This window comes from Pseudorca crassidens, chromosome 7 (assembly GCF_039906515.1).
Source record: "Pseudorca crassidens isolate mPseCra1 chromosome 7, mPseCra1.hap1, whole genome shotgun sequence".
Classification (NCBI taxonomy): domain Eukaryota; kingdom Metazoa; phylum Chordata; class Mammalia; order Artiodactyla; family Delphinidae; genus Pseudorca; species Pseudorca crassidens.
This window is the reverse complement of record NC_090302.1, coordinates 21,861,513-21,884,046: the sequence shown is the minus strand read 5'-3', so window position 1 is coordinate 21,884,046 and position 22,534 is coordinate 21,861,513. Positions and strand designations below refer to the sequence as shown.

General features: G+C 36.6%; 1 protein-coding gene across 1 annotated transcript in view; it reads left to right on the top strand.

The window, feature by feature from the left end:
• The window catches only part of UGCG (UDP-glucose ceramide glucosyltransferase), a 36,373-nt gene extending 17,149 nt beyond the window's left edge, over nt 1-19,224 (top strand). Inside the window, exons 2-9 of the mRNA XM_067743660.1 lie at nt 1,548-1,689; nt 8,430-8,532; nt 9,482-9,583; nt 11,444-11,556; nt 13,045-13,223; nt 15,360-15,446; nt 15,945-16,134; nt 16,602-19,224. Coding sequence (XP_067599761.1) covers nt 1,548-1,689; nt 8,430-8,532; nt 9,482-9,583; nt 11,444-11,556; nt 13,045-13,223; nt 15,360-15,446; nt 15,945-16,134; nt 16,602-16,772 — 1,087 coding nt within the window. The 3' untranslated portion in view covers nt 16,773-19,224. The remainder of the gene's footprint in view (nt 1-1,547; nt 1,690-8,429; nt 8,533-9,481; nt 9,584-11,443; nt 11,557-13,044; nt 13,224-15,359; nt 15,447-15,944; nt 16,135-16,601) is intronic.
• The last annotated feature ends 3,310 nt before the right edge of the window (nt 19,225-22,534 follow it).

Genomic DNA, 22,534 nt, shown 5'->3' with positions numbered 1-22,534 from the left:
GAAAAATTGAGACCACACTGTTCTTTAAATTTTTGGTTGGTTTAAATTTTTTTCCATTGTAGGTAGCCTGCTTTTCTTTCCGTAAAGATGCATTCTGGCAGCTGTCCCCAACCTTTTTGGCATCAGGGACGGGTGGAAGACAATTATTCCACGGATCGTGGGTGGGGGAGGGGATGGTTCAGGCGGTAATGCGAGCGATGGGAAGCCGCAGACGAAGCTTTACTTGCCCATTGCTCACCTCCTGCTGTGCGGCCTGGTTCCTAACGGGCCTCGGACGGGGTGGTGGGGGGTGGGGGGGGGTTGGAGACCCCTGCTTATGGCCTTATCTGAAACATGAGATGTTTGCTGCAGCACACCCCTGCCTTAATTAGGGGAGTGAGCCTGTGGCTAACTTCTGTGGATGATGGTACTGGTGTACTTCCAGAAATCATTCATAGATGAATAGTATATTTCACTATGCATTGATACTGGCGTTTTCTTGATCTTCTGGAAGGGTTGGTTTTCATGCTATTAAGTCCGGGCCGCCATCTGGCTGCCAGCAACTATAAGATGCCATTGATCTCAGAGATGTTAAAATGTGGAAGAATTGTGTCTTAAAATATCTTGCAGTTGGCCCCGTGATTGTCCCAGACTCTAATTACTGTTGAGTGCTTGGAGACTTGCTAATGAGAAGGAGGGAAGACGCCTCTGGTGACTTGCTTTAGAAACTTCAGCACTCTGCTGAAGGGCATCTCCTCTCGTTATCGTGACAACCTGACATGAACTGGGGCACATTCTCTCTTCTCTAATTGGCATGGCTTCCCCCATTAGGAGCTCATTCCCCATGGGATGGAGCAGCGCTGAGAACCTTGGCCAACTTCTCTGTGATTTGGTGGCACTGGTATATCTTCTAGTGTCCGTAATAGGCATTTCTGTCATCACTGAGATTTTTTTTCTTACCTTCAATTTCCCTCTATTCCATCCCTGCCATTCAGAGATGGTGAGCATTGGGAGTCCTGATAGATATCCCATTTTCTTGCTTGCCAGGCAGGCTGGCTTGGTAGTTCTTTCAATCAGTGGTTGTGTGGACTGTTTGTTACAGAAATTTCTCAAATTTTTCTGGTTCCTCTTCCATATTTTTCTGGTGCAAATAGGGTTGTTGTTTTTTTCCCTGCTATGTTTATAGTTCTTTGGCCACCTTGATGACGATTTGGGAGGAAGGGCAGTTAGTGTGTGGGCTAACATTGTCATTTGTTTCTTCAGCCAGTATTGATTGAATGCCTGCTCCAGGCCTAGCACTGTTCTGGGCTCTGAGAGTACAGCAGTAAACAGCAGTCTTAAGCTTCAGCCTTCGCTGGAACATTCATTCACTCTGTTTAGTTCTGGTTTTCCTCAACTGGAAGCTTACCTGGTTCTACTTTCTTTCATTTTCAGATATCCCTTTCGAAAGATGCCAATTAAAAAGAAATTCAGTAATTTATTGGTAGCTTGATACATGCTTTATATAGACTTGGCCCTAATATAGTCTCCAGAAATGTACGTTAATATATGTATCATTTGCTTTTTAGCCGATTACACCTAAACAAGAAGGCAACAGACAAACAACCATATAGCAAGCTCCCAGGGGTGTCTCTTCTGAAACCACTGAAAGGAATAGATCCTAACCTAATCAACAACTTGGAAACATTCTTTGAATTGGATTATCCCAAGGTGAGTACAGTGTTGTACTCATAGGAATGGGCTAGACCATACTTATTTTTTCTTATAATAAACACTTAGAGAGAAATTTTGACACTGTATCAGGTGAAGGTATTAAAAATGCATGATGGTGTTGGCTTCATCATATTTATGCTCTAGTAGTAGTAGTAGTAGTAGTAGTAGTAGTAGTAGTTGTGGTTGTCATCACAGGACAGAAATGGGGGGTTGAGGAAGGGGTATAAATTCCTGTATAAATTCTAACTACCTGTATGTCAACCTGAATTAGAAATCCCTGAATAGAGCTCCTGGAATGCAGACAGTGTTAAGTGCCCGGTAGTTTGAGTATGAAGATCTTGTTCCGTGAGAGTCACAGTGAAAGTGAGAAAGCAATATTCAGTGGTCAGAAATGGGATGCAGGACAGCTAGAACTAATGATAAATCCCCTTGAGAATCTGACTTTTGGGGTTAGAATTAGTGGTAAGGTGGAGCTTCATTAATACCGGATTTTTCACAGGGAGATCAGCTTGGTGCTTTGTGACCACCTAGAGGGGTGGGATAGGGAGGGTGGGAGGGAGGGAGATGCAAGAGGGAAGAGATATGGGACATATGTAGATGTATAACTGATTCACTTTGTTATACAGCAGAAACTAACACACCATTGTAAAGCAATTAGACTCCAATAAAGATGTTTTAAAAAAACACCTAATTTTTGATTTCTTGATTTTTCTGGGGTTTAATACCTAATTGTATTGCTTATATCTTTTATCTATATAATCTGTTTATCTATAAACTCAATGTACTTCCTTCCTTGGAGACTTCAGTTTTCTTGAGATGGGAGTATTCTTTTTATTTCTTCCCTTTAGTTTCTTAGGAAAACTTAATATTCCTTAATTTTTGTATTTAGTTTTATGGCAACTTTTTCAATTGCCTATTTGAGACGCTGCTTTTGAAAGCATGTTCTAGCGGTGGTAGATTACTTGTGAAAATATGTCTAAATTTCTACCTGCTTGATTTTCAGTCCAGTTTAATTTTCCCTCTGTGGTCTCTACTCACTTTCCTCAGTTTTTACCATCATTGCCTCGGTTTTTCCATAGTTTTTGCCAGTCGGAGACTCTTTCCTTCCTATTTCTTTAGAACAATGTCGCCCAAGTAGTGAGAAAGAAGATGACATCTACACACCACACTCTCATGGTGACTGGTTTTCACGCTGTTATTTCATTTCTTTTAAGAAGAAGACACAGACATGGTAGCCTTAATTCAGCTCTTATTCAGTGTGTAGACATGAGTATCATTCAGTTATTTTTTAGTGTTGCTATATTATTGCTTTTGGAGTTTTGGAAGTCTAGGCATTTGAAGCTAATTTGTAGCAGAAAATTACGTATTTCTTCTACTTTGTGTGTGTATATATATTTAATAATTTTAGAGATCTGAATCATATGCATGCATTATCTTCAGTAAATTAAATATATAATTAGAAAAAATAAGCAGATTGGTACTTGATTTTTTTTTCAAACTAAAAATGCAAAAAAGTGGCCTTTGATAATTCAGGAAGGATGAGAAACAAAATTAATTGTAAAATAAGCTTTGCAATAAGAAAAATGGAAGTTTTTCAAGCCTCACCTTATATAAGTGAATGTAAAGGAGAATTTATTTTTGTGAATGAAAGAATATTTTCATTGATTATGAATAAATTTCAGAGCATAGTGTGGAACCATATGCTTTTATCCTTGTGAAACTTAATCTCACAAATTTCAGTTTTTTAACCAGCATCCAACCCTTTCCCCTTTCCCTATTCAACCACTCTTAAAACTTAGTTATGGAATTTTTATGTTGCTGCTCTTGTGAGATAATAGTCATGGAATTTAAAATGGTTTTGGAAGTTAGTGTGGGTTTAAAGAGTTTCTTAAAATAACCCCAGGAACATATGTATCCATTAACTATGAACATTTGGGATGAATCAATAATTGATTTCTTCTTCTGAATGAAGTTTTTTTTTATACAGTTTGGAATTATCTCCAGAGCTCTAGTTTTTCACTTAGTTCTCTTTCCACTTAAATTCTTTTTCCGCTTAAGTTATGTCATTAAGACATTTATTTGGTTGAGAAGGAAGCTGTTTTGACACATTACAAAAATGAATAACATTATATGCAAGGGATTGTTTTCATTCTTTTTTAGTTCATAATTTTATTTTCTAATTACAAAAGAATTGTTAGCTGTGTAAAAAGAACATTTAGAAAGCAGAGCAAAAGTGCAGAGTACCTGCAATCTAAAAGGAAATGTTGATCTCACTGCACTATATTTGCTTTTTAAAAGACCAAAAGCAATGGCAATTCTACAGGAGACTGAAGTTAAACCACTGAAATCGCACAAATCTGAGTGTGAACACGAGTTGTTTGTGTCATCAAGGAGGCATATAGTCATGAAGTGAACATTTGTGTAACTGCCAGGCCCAGCACATTTTAATATTCTCCATTTGTCAAATGTGAACATTGTTTTATAAAAGTATGGAAACGTTTTTGTTCTGGATGTAACTCCTTCCTCTGTTATTTGATTTGGAACCTTATAGGCCATTTGGAAATATGTATATAACATACTGAAATACTAAAATTTCATTTAATTTTAGACATGTGCAAGAAGATTAATTACGGACACTTGGTCTGAATTTCTAGGTTTAAATTTTGGTGAGACTGTTATTATACTAAGTGCCCTGAAAGACATCTATGCTTTAAATATCTTGTAAATCCACCTTATATTGATATTTATTCCTTGGGGAAAAAAAATTCTTGGAAAAAATATAAGAATAAAAAAAATGAATACAATTCATTTTTCACAAAATCGAGTACTCATTTGGCATCAGCATAAGAGAAGGCATTTAGGCAGAAATTCAGCCATAGTAGGAGGATTCAGTAATCTGCATCTAAAGTGTCTTGATGGCTTTACTTTAGTAAATTCTGGCCATATGAAGAATTTTTAAATGAATGATCAGAGTTATTAACAGAGTGAGGTTATGGTAATTGTGATTTTCTTTTCTTTTTTGCAAATATAGAATGGGTTTAAAATGTTTGAAGTCCAGTGCCATACTTGGATTCTTTATTGTCACTGATGACAGTAAAGAATTTAAAAAGATTGAAAATAGGTTCAGTTATTGAAAGATTGGCACAACACATGTAATAAAACTACTATGTCTGAAAGATTAGTGTTTTACCAAATAAATTTGAAAAATCATGTAAACTACCTAGTTCTTGAAAGTAAGTTTTTGATATAACTTATCAAAACTTTGAATTCAGAGCAGTTTTCTTACAAAACATCTTCCTTTCACTCAAAGGAAGCATCTATCTTTCACTCAAAATTTACCCTAGGGCTTCCCTGGTGGCGCAGTGGTTGAGAGTCCACCTGCGGATGCAGGGGATGCGGGTTCGTGACCCGGTCCGGGAAGATCCCACACACCGCGGAGCGGCCGGGCCCGTGAGCCACGGCTGCTGAGCCTGCGCGTCCGGAGCCTGTGTTCCGCAACGGGAGAGGCCACAACAGTGAGAGGCCCGCGTACCGCAAAAAAAAAACCAAAACTTTTAATCAACTTAATATCTTATGTTTTACCAATTGCAGTGTAGTCGGAGTGATTTAACTATTTAAGTACAGAAATTCCTAGCAAATTAAATGTTGATCAAACATAGAGATTCTAGCTGAAAAATGAAGATTCTTGGTTAAAATCTAATACTTTAGAAAACACTTGGAATACTACCTCCAATTTGGTATAATTTTTAATATCAGGCACATCTAAGGGAAAGTTACATCTTTAATAAGAGTCTGAACATTTTTTAGATAAAGTGAATTGAATTTCATCTGCACTCTGGCTTATCAGGAGGTATTTGTTTTTCATTTGAAATTAAGTTTAAGAGGTGTAATCAATAAAAACAAAAACTTTAAATCTTGCATTTGGGTAAAGGTAAACTATGCCTCCCTTACTTATACTAACACCATATACTTCTGAAAAAGTTTTTGCTACAACCTAGTATAGCCTTTTTCTTCCCATTGAGTAGATGTCTAGTACTATATATTACAGAGTTTTCTCTTGCTGAGGAAAAAGCCAAGAGTAGGTTTTTAATAATATTTTATGGAATTGTATTACTTATAAACATATTCTTTCACTATATTTACTTATACCTGTAAAACAGTATAAATCATAAAAGCATAAAACTACGCTATGTTTGGAAAAACAATGAACTCTTTAGAGCAAGCCTGACTGAGCAACTCACTATAGTAGGAAAGCTCATTGTTACTTACACCCTTTGGAAAGTCACTTAACCTTTCTAATCTTCATGGTTAAGGTCTGCCTCTTGTTGGCTCAAGCAAACATTTTGGTAGGGAGGATGGCTGACTTTTTATGGGACTTAAGAGTCAACCCTTGAAGAAGTTTCAGGGTGTGGCAGGAATGGTGCCCATCCCATTCTCAGATTTTTATCTGATCTCTGGAGACCACTGGCTGTAAAGTTGCTTAATCATTTCAGTACCTCTAAGGTGGCAATTTTGGTCAGTCATCATGAGAGGTAGATAATGGATAGAATATGTAATAACTATAGGTAGAAAGTATGAGGAAAGTATACATTGCTTTTCCCCTTTACTTTTTTTTTTTTTAATTGGGGTATAGTTGCTTTACAACAAAGTGAATCAGCTATATGTATACATATATCCCCTCTCTCTTGGACCTCCCTCCTACCACCACCACCACCACCACCACACCCGCCGCAATCCCACCCATCCCACTCACAGAGCACCAAGCTGAGCTCCCTGCGCTATACAGCAGCTTCCCACAAGCTATCTGTTTTACACATGGTAGTGTATATATATCAATCCCAATCTCCCAATTCATCCTCCCCCAACCTTGTGTCCACACGTCCCTTCTCTACGTCTGCATCTCTGTTCCTGCCCTGCAAATAGATTCATCTGTACCATTTTTCCAGAGTCCACATATATGCGTTAATAAACGATATTTGTTTTTCTCTTTCTGACTTACTTCATTCTGTATGACTGACTCTCAGGTCCATCCAGGTCTTTACTTAATTATTGAGAAAACTTTTTTTTCACTTGAAAAAAAAAATCTTACCTTGTTAGCTAAACTTTCTTTATCTACCTTAGTCCTGGTCCTTATGTGCTTGACCACTAAATTGTATGCTGCCACTTTTTGCTGACATAATATATCAATATATTAGGTGAACAGTAATTATTGTGCTCAAGGCACTGTACACATTTTATTTCCACTTTTTACTTGTGTATGCTTATCAATGGAAGTAAATCAAACAGGCCTTCCCATTACCTTAGCTTTAGTCCTTGTATGTTAGACACCTAAAAAATTGTGTCCTCAACTTTTTGTATTTTTTAGAACACATAGCTTTGTTGTTTTCTCATGGACATGATTAACCTTCCTCCTTTGCTTAAAAATGTTCAATCTGTCTTAGAAAGAAGGTTTGGTAGGAAATCTGCTATTGAGTCAGCATGAATTTATCACCACTATTGAAAAAAATTACTGCTTAGAATACATAGCCCACAGAATAATAGAGTAGCATCTTTATGTGTGTAAGCAAACACTTTTAAAAAATTTAGTAGTTTACTAAATGGTATCTTAGAGCTCAAGATTTTATAAACTTGGTTACATGTCAGAATCCCCTCGGATGCTCTGATTCAGAAGTTTAAGAGTGGGACCCAGTATCCTCTTTTTAAAAAAAACTGTCCGAGGGTAATTTTGACACAGCCAGCCAAGTGCTAAGAAATGTCTTCCTTAGTGTACTATCAGAGAGTAAACATAGGGCTTCCCCAGTGGCGCAGTGGTTAAGAATCCGCCTGACAATGCAGGAGAATCAGGTTCGAGCCCTGGTCCGGGAAGATCCCACATGCCGCAGAGCAACTAAGCCCGAGCGCCACAATTACTGAAGCCCGCAGGCCTAGAGCCTGTGCTCCACAACAAGAGAAGCCACCCCAATGAGAAGCCCGTGCACCGCAACAAAGAGTAGTCCCAGCCTGCCGCAACTGGAGAAAGCCCGCACACAGCAACGAAGACCCAATGCAGCCAAAAAAAAAAAAAAGAGTAAACATGGGTCTGGGCAAAATAAAATCCTGGATGTTTTCATAGTTAAAAGGCTAAGTGTGCTTTTCAGGATACATTTTTAATCAAATCAGATTCTATTCTACTTCAGAAAATTATTATACAACAAAAAATCTAATCTCACTTTGTCCTTGTGAAGAGTTTGGGAAACCTTTAAATTTATCGTAGTGGTATTCAGTATGTAATTTTTAGCACCCTGATGAAATGATATTAAGTTCAGAGACAAAGCTTCTAGAGAACGAAGGGTGTGTTCATTTTGGTTGCTTTCTGTGTTGTTTTCACACTGCTAGGCACCCTGTGAGCATCTAATAAATCTTCAGTGATGAAGCCCATGGAGAAGCTTGGAATCCAGTTGAATTATTAGGCCATGCCTATCTGGCAGTGGCAGGACTTCAGCTGTGGGCCCTGCCAATCTCTTCATTCTCTCTTTGGCTTGCAAACAGCCCCTTCTGGAGAAGCTGCTCTCGGTTAAAGCAACACTTGATAATCCTTTAAGTGTCTGCATCCATTATGAATACTCTCTTAACTTTTAAACTTTGCGGGTACAATTGCTTGTTTTTCTTAATGCTTTTTGATCCATCAGTAAATACTAATAATAAGTGATTATCTTTGGAAAAGAGGTTAATTTACATAAAATGTGTTCTTTGACTAGTATGAAGTACTCCTCTGTGTCCAAGATCATGATGATCCAGCCATTGATGTGTGTAAGAAGCTTCTTGGAAAATATCCAAATGTTGATGCTAGATTGTTTATAGGTAAGTAACAAATTCTACAATAACCTTTTTGCTTTAATATATTAAATATCAGTAATCTTCTTTGCATTAAACTATAGATTAGAGTGCTAGACACCCATTAAGTTATTAGCATGTTTGCTTTATGCATGTTTGTTAGATACAGTGAAAGGTGTTTCTGTCCTTTTGAGAAGACTTAAGTTATAAAGACAAAGTTTTTTTTTTTCATATCTGGGATTAACAGAATTACCCCAAATTATGTTTTACTCGTCAGTCAGACATGAGCCTGTTATTTTTGTTTCTTTAATATTTTCAATCTATGGCCTATTCTGTATCTCATTGATTATAATTGGGAATGAGGGATAGAATTCATTTTTGTAATATTGCAAAAAGAATATTTTTCCAAAAGCCTACAGGCTTATTCTAAAGACTAATTAGAGGTATATTTGCTATTAAATATTGATTAATGTTTACTATTAATGCAAGCACTTAAGAATTAGAAAACTGAAACTAATGAATTTTCAAAGATTAATGATGTACTTTTCTTTTTGAGAATGAACAATTTTTTTCTAAATATATTATTATGAATAATAAGAAACATAATGGGTTTTTTGGCTTTTTTTTAAGTATGATGGTTTCACCTACTATTTTCTTTGTTTTTTGAATTTTATTTTATTTATTTTTTTATACAGCATGTTTTTAATTAGTTATCCATATTAGTGTATACATGTCAATCCCAGTCTCCCAATTCATCCCACCACCAGTGTCCACCACCACCCCATGCCACTTTCCCCCTTGGTGTCCATGCGTTTGTTCTCTACATCTGTGTCTCAAGAGAAACATAATGTTAAAGTATGTTTGTTTAAATTATTAAATCTGCAAGTACTTTTTACTACTCTACTATGTATATGTATAATAGAAAATATTTCCAATATTGCATGAATTGTTCACTGCTGTACTTTAAAATTTTTAGGTGGCAAAAAGGTTGGCATTAATCCTAAAATTAACAATTTAATGCCAGGATATGAAGTTGCAAAGTATGATCTTATATGGATTTGTGATAGTGGAATAAGAGGTGAGGTTTTTCTTATTTATTTTGCAGAACTATTCATTCAATGATAAAATGCCAAGAGCAGTCTGAGAATACATTTATCAATCCTATTTGTTTGCCTAATAAAGTAATTCATTTTATCATTATTTCGTGGTAATATGTCAAGTTATACTTACTAAGATTTTGATGTTTTTTATACTAACCTAGAATGTTACGTGTATGAAAATGTTTTCATTTTGAAGAGAAAATTCCAACTATTAAAAAAAAAAAATAGTCGGGACTTCCCTGATGGCACAGTGGTTAAGAATCCGCCTGCCAATGCAGGGGACACGGGTTCAAGCCCTGGTCCGGGAAGATCCCACATGCCGCGGAGCAACGAAGCCCGTGCGCCACAACTACTGAAGCCCGCGTGCCTAGAGCCCGTGCTCTGCAACAGGAGAAGCCACCACAGTAAGAGGCCTGCACACCTCAACAAGGAGTAGCCCCCGCTTGCTGCAACTAGAGAAAAGCCCGCGTGCCGCAACAAAGACCCAATGCAGCCAAAAAAAAAAAAAATAGTCGTGGTCCGTTATATAGTCTATGAGCTTTTTCTAGGTGTAAGTTTTCCCTTATTCATGTGACGTCTTTTACTTTAATCTGTTTGTGGCATGTGCAATGTACTGTCTCATGCAAAGGGACAGAAATTAATAGGTGCATATTTTACTAGAATTACATACATTTATTAGAATACATTCATGGCTTTCTACCTAGCTGATTTTATCAGGAATTATTTCAATAATCATGTTTTCAATTATATTGAAATTATAACGTCAATATCAATATATTGACGTTATAATTTGTATTTTTGCATTTTTAAACATTTATACTTATAATAATTTTGGTATTCTATAATATTCTATTATATTCTAATTACCTCAAGTTTTTCAACCTCAACGCTTTTGGGCTGGGTAATTCTTTGTTGTCAGGGCTGTCCTGCAGGGTGGTTAGCAGCATCCCTGGCCCCTACCCACTAGATGCAGTAGTAGCCGCTGTTGGTTGTGACAGCCAGAACTGTCTATGGACATTGCCAAATGTCCCCTACAGAGCAGCAGTTGAGAACCACTACCCAGACTACCTGTATTTAAGGTCCAAATACACTTTTATACAGTAGATTTAGTTCTTAAATACTTGAAGGAAATAAAAATGAAGTTGTATAAAATGATATGATATTTTTGCTATTTAAAAATGGGGAAATGATTTAAATTTTATCAGCTTGAAATGTGCAAATTTGAAAATTAATAGTGTGGCACTCCTACTTAATTAGATTACAGATCTATCAATTCATGGTCAGAGATTACATTCATTTTTCACATTTGCTATCTTAAATTATTTACTATCATATAGTTGCTATGTTTTCAGTGTATCAATCTCTGTCAAGTATATTCTCATTCAGTTCCAATTAGCAGTTTTGAGAGAGAATATGTCATACCCCCAGAAAGAGGAGGCTCATTCCCTATGGTTGGAATGGAGGAGTCATAGTGAACACTTAGCCCCTTTGACCTCTGCTCCTGTACCTTTTGTACTAGGACATATTGTCCATTATTCCAGTTGGGAGGTTCAGAAACGGACTGTTAAAGTTTTCAAGGTACATCCTGCCCCTGCTACATATTAGGTATGTACCAACCTGCAAGTGTCCAGAATAAATTCACTACCATAAGTTAACCTCTTTGAAATTTTGTATTCTACTCAGAAAAGTGATTGAGATTCATTTTATTAGACCCACATACAAAGAAAAACATTTAAGAATTTAATAACTCATAAATTATATTTTACATTAGTGGGCATTTTACTAAAAGGAAATTTTTTCCTCTCTCCCTCTGCACCTTTTTTTCTTTTGCATCCTAGTGATTCCAGACACACTCACGGACATGGTTAACCAAATGACAGAGAAAGTAGGCCTGGTTCACGGGCTGCCCTATGTAGCAGACAGACAGGGCTTTGCCGCCACACTAGAACAGGTAAGTGCAATGGTTATAAATAATATTCTTGGGCTTCCCTGGTGGCGCAGTGGTTGGGAGTCCGCCTGCCAAGGCAGGGGACACGGGTTCGTGCCCCAGTCCGGGAGGATCCCACATGCTGCGGAGTGGCTTGGCCTGTGGGCCATTGGGCCTGTGCTCCGCGGTGGGAGATGCCACAGCAGTGAGAGGCCTGCATAAAAATGTATTAAATAATATTCTTGTTATCAGATCCCTAATCTCCCAGAAGCTTGAGACTATGCTGAGAGTTGGGATGAACTACCTGAAGTTAACTGTATTAAGTCTATGGGTTCTACATTTTTGGCTTCAACCAACCATAGGTCGAAAATATTCGGAAAAAAAAATTCCAGAAAGTTACAAAAAGCAAAGTGTAAATTTGCCTTGCACCAGCAACTGTTTACATAGCATTTACATTGTATTTACAACTCTTTACATAGTATTTACATCTCTTTACTTTGCATTTACATTGTATTTACAACTCTTTACTTTGCATTTACATTGTATTTACAACTCTTTACATAGCATTTACATTGTATTAGGAATTATAAGTAATCTGACAGGTGTAGATAATACGCACATAGCATCGGTGGATTTTGATACAGGGCTCCTGGAACCAATTCCCCTAGGATACAGAGAGATGACTAATTACAAAAGGCAGCATATCTAAGATGTAAATAATAAATAGGTTTTATATCTGATAAGTTGGGTGATGACCATTTAATTCTACCGTTAATTTAGTAGTTTGCATTTCTCATTACTTCAAAGCACATCTAGGAAAAGGGCAGTAAAATGGAAGACAGAATATTAGTATCCACCCTATTTATGAAAAATACATTGAAAAATGGGGAAGTTGGGAAGCTCAGTGACACCGGCAGGAAATAGCTAGCTATATAAAAGGACACAAGAAAAGGAATTAAGAAATAGGATTGTTCTATTGGTTGATGTACCTATAAATATTGTATGTATGAATGTGCGCATGTGTGTAGCCACATGCATACATATACACATATACATGTACGTACATATACCTATATATGTAGATGTGTGTATATCTACATGAACATTCTGAAAACAACACATTAAATATTAATATTTTATATGAAGTGAGTGATATTTTTTACCTGTCTGATTCAAATCCAAATTAAGTTTTACTTCAGTAAATCTTTAAATCTTAGAGTTTTAGAGAAGACAGTATTTATTTGAGAATAAGATATACTTTTCCCTCCTAGAAGTAAATACTTCTTTGTAATGGTGATAATAACAAGTGTAGTCAATCAAATAAGAAATTATTGACTGCTTGCTATATGTAAATATTACTTTGTACCACTTTTTATTCAGGTAATTTATGTAAGAATAATAGAATATTCACCCAATCATACTGAAATTCATTAGGAAAAAGAATTTATAAACATCATACTTTTAACATAAAATTCTAATTGTATACATACGTTTTTGGCTTTGTTTTGGCAGGTGTATTTTGGAACCTCTCATCCAAGGTCCTATATCTCTGCCAATGTCACTGGTTTCAAATGTGTGACGGGAATGTCTTGTTTAATGAGAAAGGATGTGTTAGATCAAGCAGGAGGGCTTATAGCTTTTGCTCAGTACATTGCTGAAGATTACTTTATGGCCAAAGCAATAGCTGACCGGTAAGAAAACTAAATTAAATTAGGCTGTTACATTTTTGGTTCCTAACTTCTGTTGGTTTACTCTGTTTGTTAAACCCATGGATTAAGAGCTATTTTATTTTATTTTTTGCTAGTGAGTACAGAATAGTTTAATACTTTTAGAATGTAATTCCTATTAATTATTCAGTTATGTACTAATGAAGCAAATAAATGTTCTAATTTCTCTACATTCTTCAAATTAATGTGGTTTCTAGAGCAGTATGGAGTTTCCTTTAAAAAACTAAAAATAGAGTTACCATATGATCCTGTAATCCCACTCTTGGGTATATATCTGGAGAAAACACTAATTTGAAGATACATGCACCCCAATGTTCATAGCAGCACTATTTGCAATAGCCAAGACATGGAAGCAACATAAATGCACATCAACAGATGAATAGATAAAGAAGATGTGGTCTGAATATACAATGGAATATTACTCAGTCATAAAAAACAATGAAATATGTCATTTGCAGCAACATGGATGGACCTAGAGATTATATTAAGTGAAGTCAGACAGAGAAAGACAAATATCATATAATATCACTTATAGATGGAATCTAAAAAAACAACAATACAAATGAACTTATTTACAAAACAGAAATAAATTCACAGACATAGAAACCAAACTTATGTTTACCAATGAGGATAGGAGGGGTGGGGGAGATAACTCAGGAGTTTGGGGTTAACATATATTCACTATATAAAACAGGTAAACAACAAGGACCTACTGTATAGCATACAGATACATACACCCTGAATCACTTTGCTGTACACTTGAAAGTAACACAACATAGTAAATTAATGTTATACTATACTTCAATTTAAAAATAAAATAAATACATTTAAACCCTAAAAAAAAAAAACTGCATGGTTTGAAGTTATTAAATTGAAGCTTCTCTGTGATTATAAATTTTCATTTTTATGGATGTAAATTTTTATGTTTTAGAAGAATTAAAAATGTCAGTGCAGTCATAAGCCAGTAGGTGAAAATTTAAAGAATATGATTTCAGATTTTGAAATTTCTCAGTAGATTATTTCATACCTTGCTAAGAAGCCACCTAATGATTCACATGATTGGCTTAATAACATTTCTCTATCACACAGTGACACTCATTTGCTTTTTTAAAGGGGGTCATTTCCTTGTCTGATAATTTACTAAAGATGTGAAGTATGTTTTTAAACTTCTCTCCTGATGGTGTTAATGTGGTCCATGGTTTCATAGCGTTTCTCATGAGATACAGAATACCACTTTTGGTTTCACACCCTGCCCTTTTTTTTTGGTTAATAGTGTTCAGAGACTAAACTATTAAATACAGGACCCACTCTATTTAGTACTTTCAGAATGTCTGTATTTTAAGTTTATTAAACTGTGAACTGAGGGGTTGTTCCTTCCATTTCTTAGGTGGTACTATCATGGGCCTCTGTAATGACTAAAATGTGTACAAGTATGATATACCCTACGTAGGGTGCTATCCTGGGACGAGGCTCACCCTGAACACTGACAGTTGCTCACTTTTTTTTTTAATTAAAATATAGTTGATTTACAGTATTATATAGTTTTAGGTATACAACATAGTGATTCAGTATTTTTATAAATTATACTCCATTTAAAGTTATAGCAAAATAATGACTGTATTTCCCTGTGCTGTGCAATATATCCTTGTTGCCTATTTTATACAAGGTAGTTTATATCTCTTGATCCTCTTCCCCTATCTTACCCCTTGCTCCTTCCATCTCCCCACTGGTAACCACTAGTTCTCTAAGTCTGTGAGTCTTTTCTTTTTTGTTTAGTCATTCATTTGTTTTAGTTTTTAGATTCCACATATAAGTGATAACAGACTGTTTGTCTTTCTCTGTCTCACTTATTTCACTAAGCATAATACCCTCTAGGTCCATGCACATTGTTGCAAATAACAGGATTTCATTCTTTTTTTATGACTGAGTAATATTCTAGTGTGTGTGTGTGTGTGTGTGTGTGTGTGTGTGTGTGTACTTCCATATCTTGGCTACTGAAATAACGCTTCTTACTCTTTATAGGGATGAATAAATGCATAATCAGTCATGCTTGCATGTGTTCATCATCATAGCTCATTTTATAATTGTCTTAATTTTCAGAGGTTGGAGGTTTGCCATGTCCACTCAAGTTGCAATGCAAAACTCTGGCTCATATTCAATTTCTCAGTTTCAATCCAGAATGATCAGGTAAATCAGCTGGATTTCTTCTTTTTATACTTTATTAAAAGAAAAGGGGAAGGGAGAGTAATTTTTACATGGTTTTAACTTGGTTTTAACAAAAAAACTAAAAGTCAGATTTTTATTTCCAGAAAAGAGAGGTTAACTTCCTTATTAAAATAAATTTAACGTCTAAGTATATTTTCTTTCCTTTGTAACACTGAAAGCTTTCAAAAAAGAGGTGTTGAGACTTTGAATTTTTTATGCCAATCTCTATTTTCTAACTTTCTACCCTTTGAATTTTATGATCTTTACTCATCAGAGTATAGGCCATACAAATGAATTGATAGACTTTTTTCTTTGAGATACTAAATAAAAATAGAAAAGAGATTCATTAAATACTCTTTAAAGTTTATATAAAAGGCTTTTATATAACAGGATAAAATGCTGATCATTTTGAGAAAAATTGATTAGTCTTGTAACCAGGCTGTTGTTTAAAGAAAATCCCTTTTTGTTTGTTTGTTTAAGGTGGACCAAATTGCGAATTAACATGCTTCCTGCAACAATAATTTGTGAGCCAATTTCAGAATGCTTTGTTGCCAGTTTAATTATTGGATGGGCAGCCCACCATGTATTCAGATGGGATATTATGGTATTTTTCATGTGTCATTGCCTGGCATGGTTTATATTTGACTACATTCAACTCAGGGGTGTCCAGGTATGTGGATAGGCTTGGGAAAGTTGGCAGTCATTTGGTGGAACTAAAACACTTTTGATTTAGAAGAAGTTGAAGAAAATCTATCTGAGCCATTCTTCAGCCTCCCAGTGAAGGTTAAAATCAGGTTTAAGCATTACTTTCCTTAGTGGAACGTGGTCACAAAATGGAACTTGATTTTCAACTTTCAACTGATTATACAATCACTTTTATTAAGGCTCAAAAAAAAAGAATGATGTTAAGCAAATCAACAAGTCTTCAAACTAAGAATATGTTAGGATAGCAGTTATTTTAATGCTGCTTTTCTTCCTAATTAACATTTCCTTAACCAATATAGCATGACAGTTGAATTATCTTAAGAAGCAGACTTGACTTTATATAGTGTATTTAAAAGAGTGAAATTGAAGAATTTCATTTCTTAAACTGTGTCTTCAGTCTGACAGTCCATAATTTATTTTTTTAATTCCTAGGGTGGCACACTGTGTTTTTCAAAACTTGATTATGCTGTAGCTTGGTTCATCCGTGAATCCATGACAATATACATTTTTTTGTCGGCATTATGGGACCCAACGATAAGCTGGAGAACTGGTCGCTACAGACTGCGCTGTGGAGGCACAGCCGAGGAAATCCTAGATGTCTAACTACAGCTTTGTGACTGTACATAAGGAAAAAAAGAGGATTATAAATTATGTTTATATAAATGCTTTTAAAAAATCTACCTTCAGTAGTTTTATCACATGTATGTTTTGGTATCTGTTCTCTAATTTATTTTGCATGGCACTTGTATCTGTGAAAAGGAAAGAAAAGAAAAAAAAAGACATCTGTAGTCTTGGCCAAATGGTTATACTTTATTTTGTGGAAGTAGAGAATCAAGAGAATTGGTTCTAGGAACCTGGGTTCGGTTTTTGTTGTTGGTTGTTTGTTTACTTTTTAAAAATACATAAATAAATAAATCTATCTATATATATATGAATGTTCTGCAACAAACACTATGACAGTATCCTTCAGTAGAGAAAGTTTCTTATTGGTGAGTACACTCATTTAGAATATGTATGGGATGGCAACAGCTTTGTTTGGGGGGCTCGAAAAGACCAGAAGGTGCAGTCCCTTTTCATGTCTAAAGTGAAAGGTTTAATGCAGTGAACTGCCTGCAGTGAGGTACTAACTGAGAAACTTTTTCATGCTTTATGCCTACCTCTTGTAGTCGTTGCAGAGGAAATATAAACTGTAATATGGTAGCTAGGCCTTGCAAAAACAAATGGAAAAACTTTAAAAATAATAATAACAAAAGAGCTGGAGTCTAGTATTTATATGAATCTGTGAGAAATATTTTTTCGGTCTCACCGCAACGAACCAAAAGTGGTTGAGTTTGGTTTTTAATTGTAGCCATGTCTTGAAGGCATCTTTTTGACCAACTCTTGTTGGTTCTGTCTTGAACCATTGTTAATCACTGTGCTGGTAAGTCTTTCCTTCCCTGCTCCTCACCTGACCCATCCCATCTTTCCTTAACTTTTTGCAGGGGGTGGGGTGGGGGGTTTGTTTTAGTGTGAATGGATGTTTTGATAGTTGTGAGGAAAAATGCATTTCAGACACATTTCACACATGAGCTATTTTCTTACACGGTCTGTCTTATTGTTAAAAAAGAATGTAATTTCATGATACAGGTATTTAATATCTTTTTTAAGTAAATAAATATTCTAGCCATCAATAAATAAATTGCAGTAGAGTATTAAGAGGGGACAGGATGAGTTTTACTCTTAAAATTAATCAGTATCCAACTAGGTCTGTGTGTGTGTGTGTGTGTGTGTGTTTTGTTTTGTTTTGTTTTTTAATTTACTATTACTGTTAGTCTAGTCTTATTTAAATTGGATTTTTGTATTCCAGTTTGTATGACAAAATAGACTAGAGCAGTTCTGGTTGTAAATGCATGCTGTATTTCACTCTTCTCTCCCCATGATGCCGCTGAACTCGCTTGTCAGGTTGTGCTTAACTTGTGGTGAGCTGGACTTGTTTTTGTTTAAAAGAAAAAAAAGGAATAGGCAGAAATGTAAGGGACAGTGCATAAGCCTTTCATTTTTCTTTTTTTTTTTTTTTTTGTAGTGGACGTTTTGCTCTTTCTTCAGGATTGGATGGCATGTTGTCCATATGAATGCCTGCTGCAGGGCTGACACTGGCAATATGGCAGCTTCAAACTCTTAAGTTACTGCAATTTCCATGTCAAAGCATAATGTGTCACATATTAGCAATAACTACATATTTATTAAAAATGGACACTTTTTCACTGAGCCAATTTCATTTAATTGTCTAATGAGTATATACATGGTTTAAATTGCAGTATATCTGTAAATGTGTGTATACTGAGTGTACACAGTATATACAAGCTTTCTCTGGGCCAAACTGTTTCATTCAGTTTTTCCGTTTTGTTTTTTTTTTTTTTTTTGCCTTATGATGAATTTGTTTGAAGGGCATTTTCTTCATGAACAAAGGCTTTGATGCATACTCCTTTCTACGTGAAACGGGGGTAGTATTGTTCCCTGAGGAAAGTTGCATAGCGAAAACCAGTCTAGTTGTGACCCACTCTGTTTATTTTTTTAAGTCAGTATCATGCAAGCTGAATTTTGCTGACAGTGTTTGTAATTTGTTGGTTTGTTTAACGAAGTTTGGTTGATGCCATCCTTTGCACTGCTGAAGTGAAATCTTGCTTATTCCTTAGCTTTTTGCTGATCTCGGTATGGGCAGTGTAACAACAAAACCCAAATGGCTGGACAGACTTCTTGTGTTTGTGAATATAAAAAATGACTGTTCTGTATATGTGTGTTTTTAATGTGGTAGTGGAGTATTTCCTTCCAGTGAAGCTTCACTTAACCAGAGTGACTCTTTGTTTAGCAAGTTTAGAGCAATGATAAAATGGCAAGAAATAATATAAATGTTATTATAATGATGAAGAAAGCATCACAGCAGAACTGTAGGAGTCCAAATTTAATAAACTGTCTTAAAAAAAACACCAAGTGTCTAGAATATACCATGTTTATTATTTAAAATCATTGTCTTAAGTTTTTTGTTCAAAAAATAAAACTTTGAATACAATCAAAACATTAGCAATAATGTATTTTCATTTCTTGTCTTTTATATTTTTATAAATAATCTAACATGTTCCACCATTCACAGCAGAATTATTTGAAGAATTCTGTAGTGTTAATTTTGAAATCGTCCCTCTACCCATGCTACAGGTGAGATGTATAACTTAAAAGTCAGGCTTTTCTGTATTGGTTGCATGTTAGAATCACCAGTAGAACTTTAAAAAAAATACAGATGCCTGGGCCCTGCCTGCAGAGTCTGGTTTAATTATTCTGGGTGGAGCCTGAGCACTGCTCTTTGCTCTGTGCAAGGAGATTTGAGAAGCTCTGGCCCATTATAACATTTAGAAAAGACTCAGTCGTCCTTTAGTCCCCTCTCGCCTGCGCTTACAACCTGAACTCAGCCTTTGAGATCTTACCACCCCAATGGCGAGGAAAGGCAGATCCAAGGAAAGGAAAGGAATGGCTTTGCTGCTGGACATCTAACAGAGAAACAGACTACGTGTCATCCCACACACTGTCCAGGGTCAGGCTCCTCCCAAGCTTAGAGGCACCCCCAGGCCTGTTTTACCACCAGCCCGTGAGAGAAGAATGCTCCTATGGAGAGCTCGTCCCAGGGGAGAAAGACTCTAGAAGGGGTTTGGCTGTGGCCTGCCAGGGGCCCCACTCCTAGCACCTTGACCCAGTAAACAAGCTCATTCCTCCTGGTTTGTAAAGTATGCTTCTAACACTAACGTTTAAGAAACGATCAACAAAAAGTTGGTGTAAGTCTTTTAGAGTTTTATAGCTAGGCAAACTTTGAAAAGCCCTTGCCCTTATTTTAGAGTAAAAAGCTGAGACACCCACTGTGAAAGCTGTGGTCACAGAGGGTAGGTGGACAGTTGTCGGCTCAGCTGGGTGTAACCCCTGCATCTATCAGGTCCCAGCATCATCGGTCACTCCACTAGATCCTGTTGTTTAAAATTCTGCCTACAACAGCTTTAAAACTCAGTATATAAACCTTAAAAATTTTTAAAAAATCCATAATTTCAATAACCATCTATATTCCAACTCTTACATTGTTTTAGAGAACCAGATTCAAACCTGCCAAACAAGAATAATTATAAAGCTAGTTTAAGGTAAATGCTTTACATATATTATTTGATAGGTAAGATTAGTACATACCACAAGACTGTTAATGTTTATGAAAATAGTTAAGACATTTCCTTCTCATGTTTAGTAGGATATAGTGTTTGGATTATTTATTCATTTCAAGTTATAGTTTATGACTACACCAACTTCTTTTTGTTGGAAAGGAAACAAACATTGCAAAATGGTGAGCAGTTATCCCTGCAGAGCTGCAAGGAATGCGTTTGAGTAATTTGCCTTAAAAATACTAATATCTGGGGGCTTCCCTGGTGGTGCAGGGGTTGAGAGTTCGCCTGCCGATGCAGGGGCCACGGGTTCGTGACCTGGTCCGGGAGGATCCCACATGCCGCGGAGCGGCTGGGCCCATGAGCCATGGCCGCTGAGCCTGCTCGTCCAGAGCCTGTGCTCCACAACGGGAGAGGCCATAACAGTGAGAGGCTCGCGTACTGCAAAAAAACCAAAAAAAACCAAAAAACCTAATATATGCAAGATACCTTACAATCACTATCTCCACATTTTCTAAAAACAAATAAAAATGTATAACTTTAACAGTTTCCTAAGCAGCTACTTGCCTAAGAACCAAAATATGCTAAACACTTTACACGACCCCTGCCCTGTCCTGGGAGAGATTGGCAGAGACTGTGGGTAGTGTCATATGCTCTGCTGTTTAGTCGATTCATCATTAAGACATCCGTGCTAACAGCATGGACTTGTAATTAAACAATTTAAGGATATCATTTCTTTATACCAGGACTGGAAGTATCTGTTCTGCCCCCACTGCTGCCTCCACACCTCTCATTGCCACCTTGTTTCCATTGTTTTCTTACCCTTGTCATCAGCCCTGGAACCTCTGTCATCTTCCCTCATGGCTGACCAACACCAGGCCAGTGGAAGGAACATAGGCAGGATATTAGAGAATTATGCAGACCATTGACAGGCTGCTCTGGAGCACAGAAAAGAGTAGGCTTGGAAGTGGAGACTTGGGAGTCCTTTCCATAGACGTGATAGTTGAAGACAATGAATGTGATAACCAAAGATAGAGTGTCAATGGACGAGAATCTTGGGGACCTATTTAGACATACAATGGGAGAAAAGCATCCAGGGAAAGAGGCTGCCAATGTGGAGTCAGACAGCCTTCTGGTAGCTATGGGATTTAGGGCAGTTTACTTAATCTTTCTGAGCATACGTTTATTAACCATGTGGAAATGGGGAGCTAATGCATGTAAAGTGATGGTTAGCTCCTCTCCCCTTTCAAAGAAGAAGTAGTGAAAGGAGTGCCACGGGTGCCTTAGAGAGGTTTCAAGAAGGAAATGGTCAGGGGGGTCATGGACGAAAAGGAATGATGGCTGGTGAGTTCAGGAGCAGACATACTTCCTACAGGGGCACCAATGTTGTTGGATTTCAGGCCATTGTGAATCGTCGCATAATGATAGGTGAAGTGTCAGCATGTGAGAACATAGCTTCTTTATGGATGGTCTGTCTTGTTTTACATTATACTCTCTTCAGGGAAAGAGAAAAGGGTGGGATGTTCAGATAGAGCCAGAAATCGCTCCTGACCCTGAGAGTAACCATTGTGCCAAAAAAAGTTTTAAGAATGGCTGCTCTGGGAATTCCCTGGCGGTCCGGTGGTTAGGACTCTATGATTTCAATACTGAGGGCCTGGGTTCAATCCCTGGTTGGGGAACTAAGGTCCTGCAAGCTGTGTGGCGTGGCCACAAAAAACCCAAAAACAAAAAACATGGCTGTTCAGTAGAGTGGAAGGAGCAGAAGTCAGATTATTGGGATTTAAGGAGCATGTGAGGAAGAAATGAAAGCTATGGGCACAGATATTTGGAAATTGCAACAGTGAAGTATTGATACATGCCACAACACAACCTTGGAAACATTATGTTAAGTAAAAGAAGTCAGATACAAAAGGCTACATACTGTATGATTCCACTTGTATGCAATGTCCAGAGTAGGCAAATCCATGGGGACAGGAAGTAGATTAGTAGTTGCCAGAGGCTGGAGGATGGGAGGAAAGAGGACTCCTAACAGATTCAGGGTTTCTTTTTGGAATGATGGAAGTGTTTTGCAATTAGATAGTGATGATTGTTGCACAACAACAAAACAAACAAGAAAGCACCTCTGAACTGTACATTTTAAAAGGCAAATCTTACGGTATGGGAATTATATCTCAATTTTTTAAATAAAGAAAA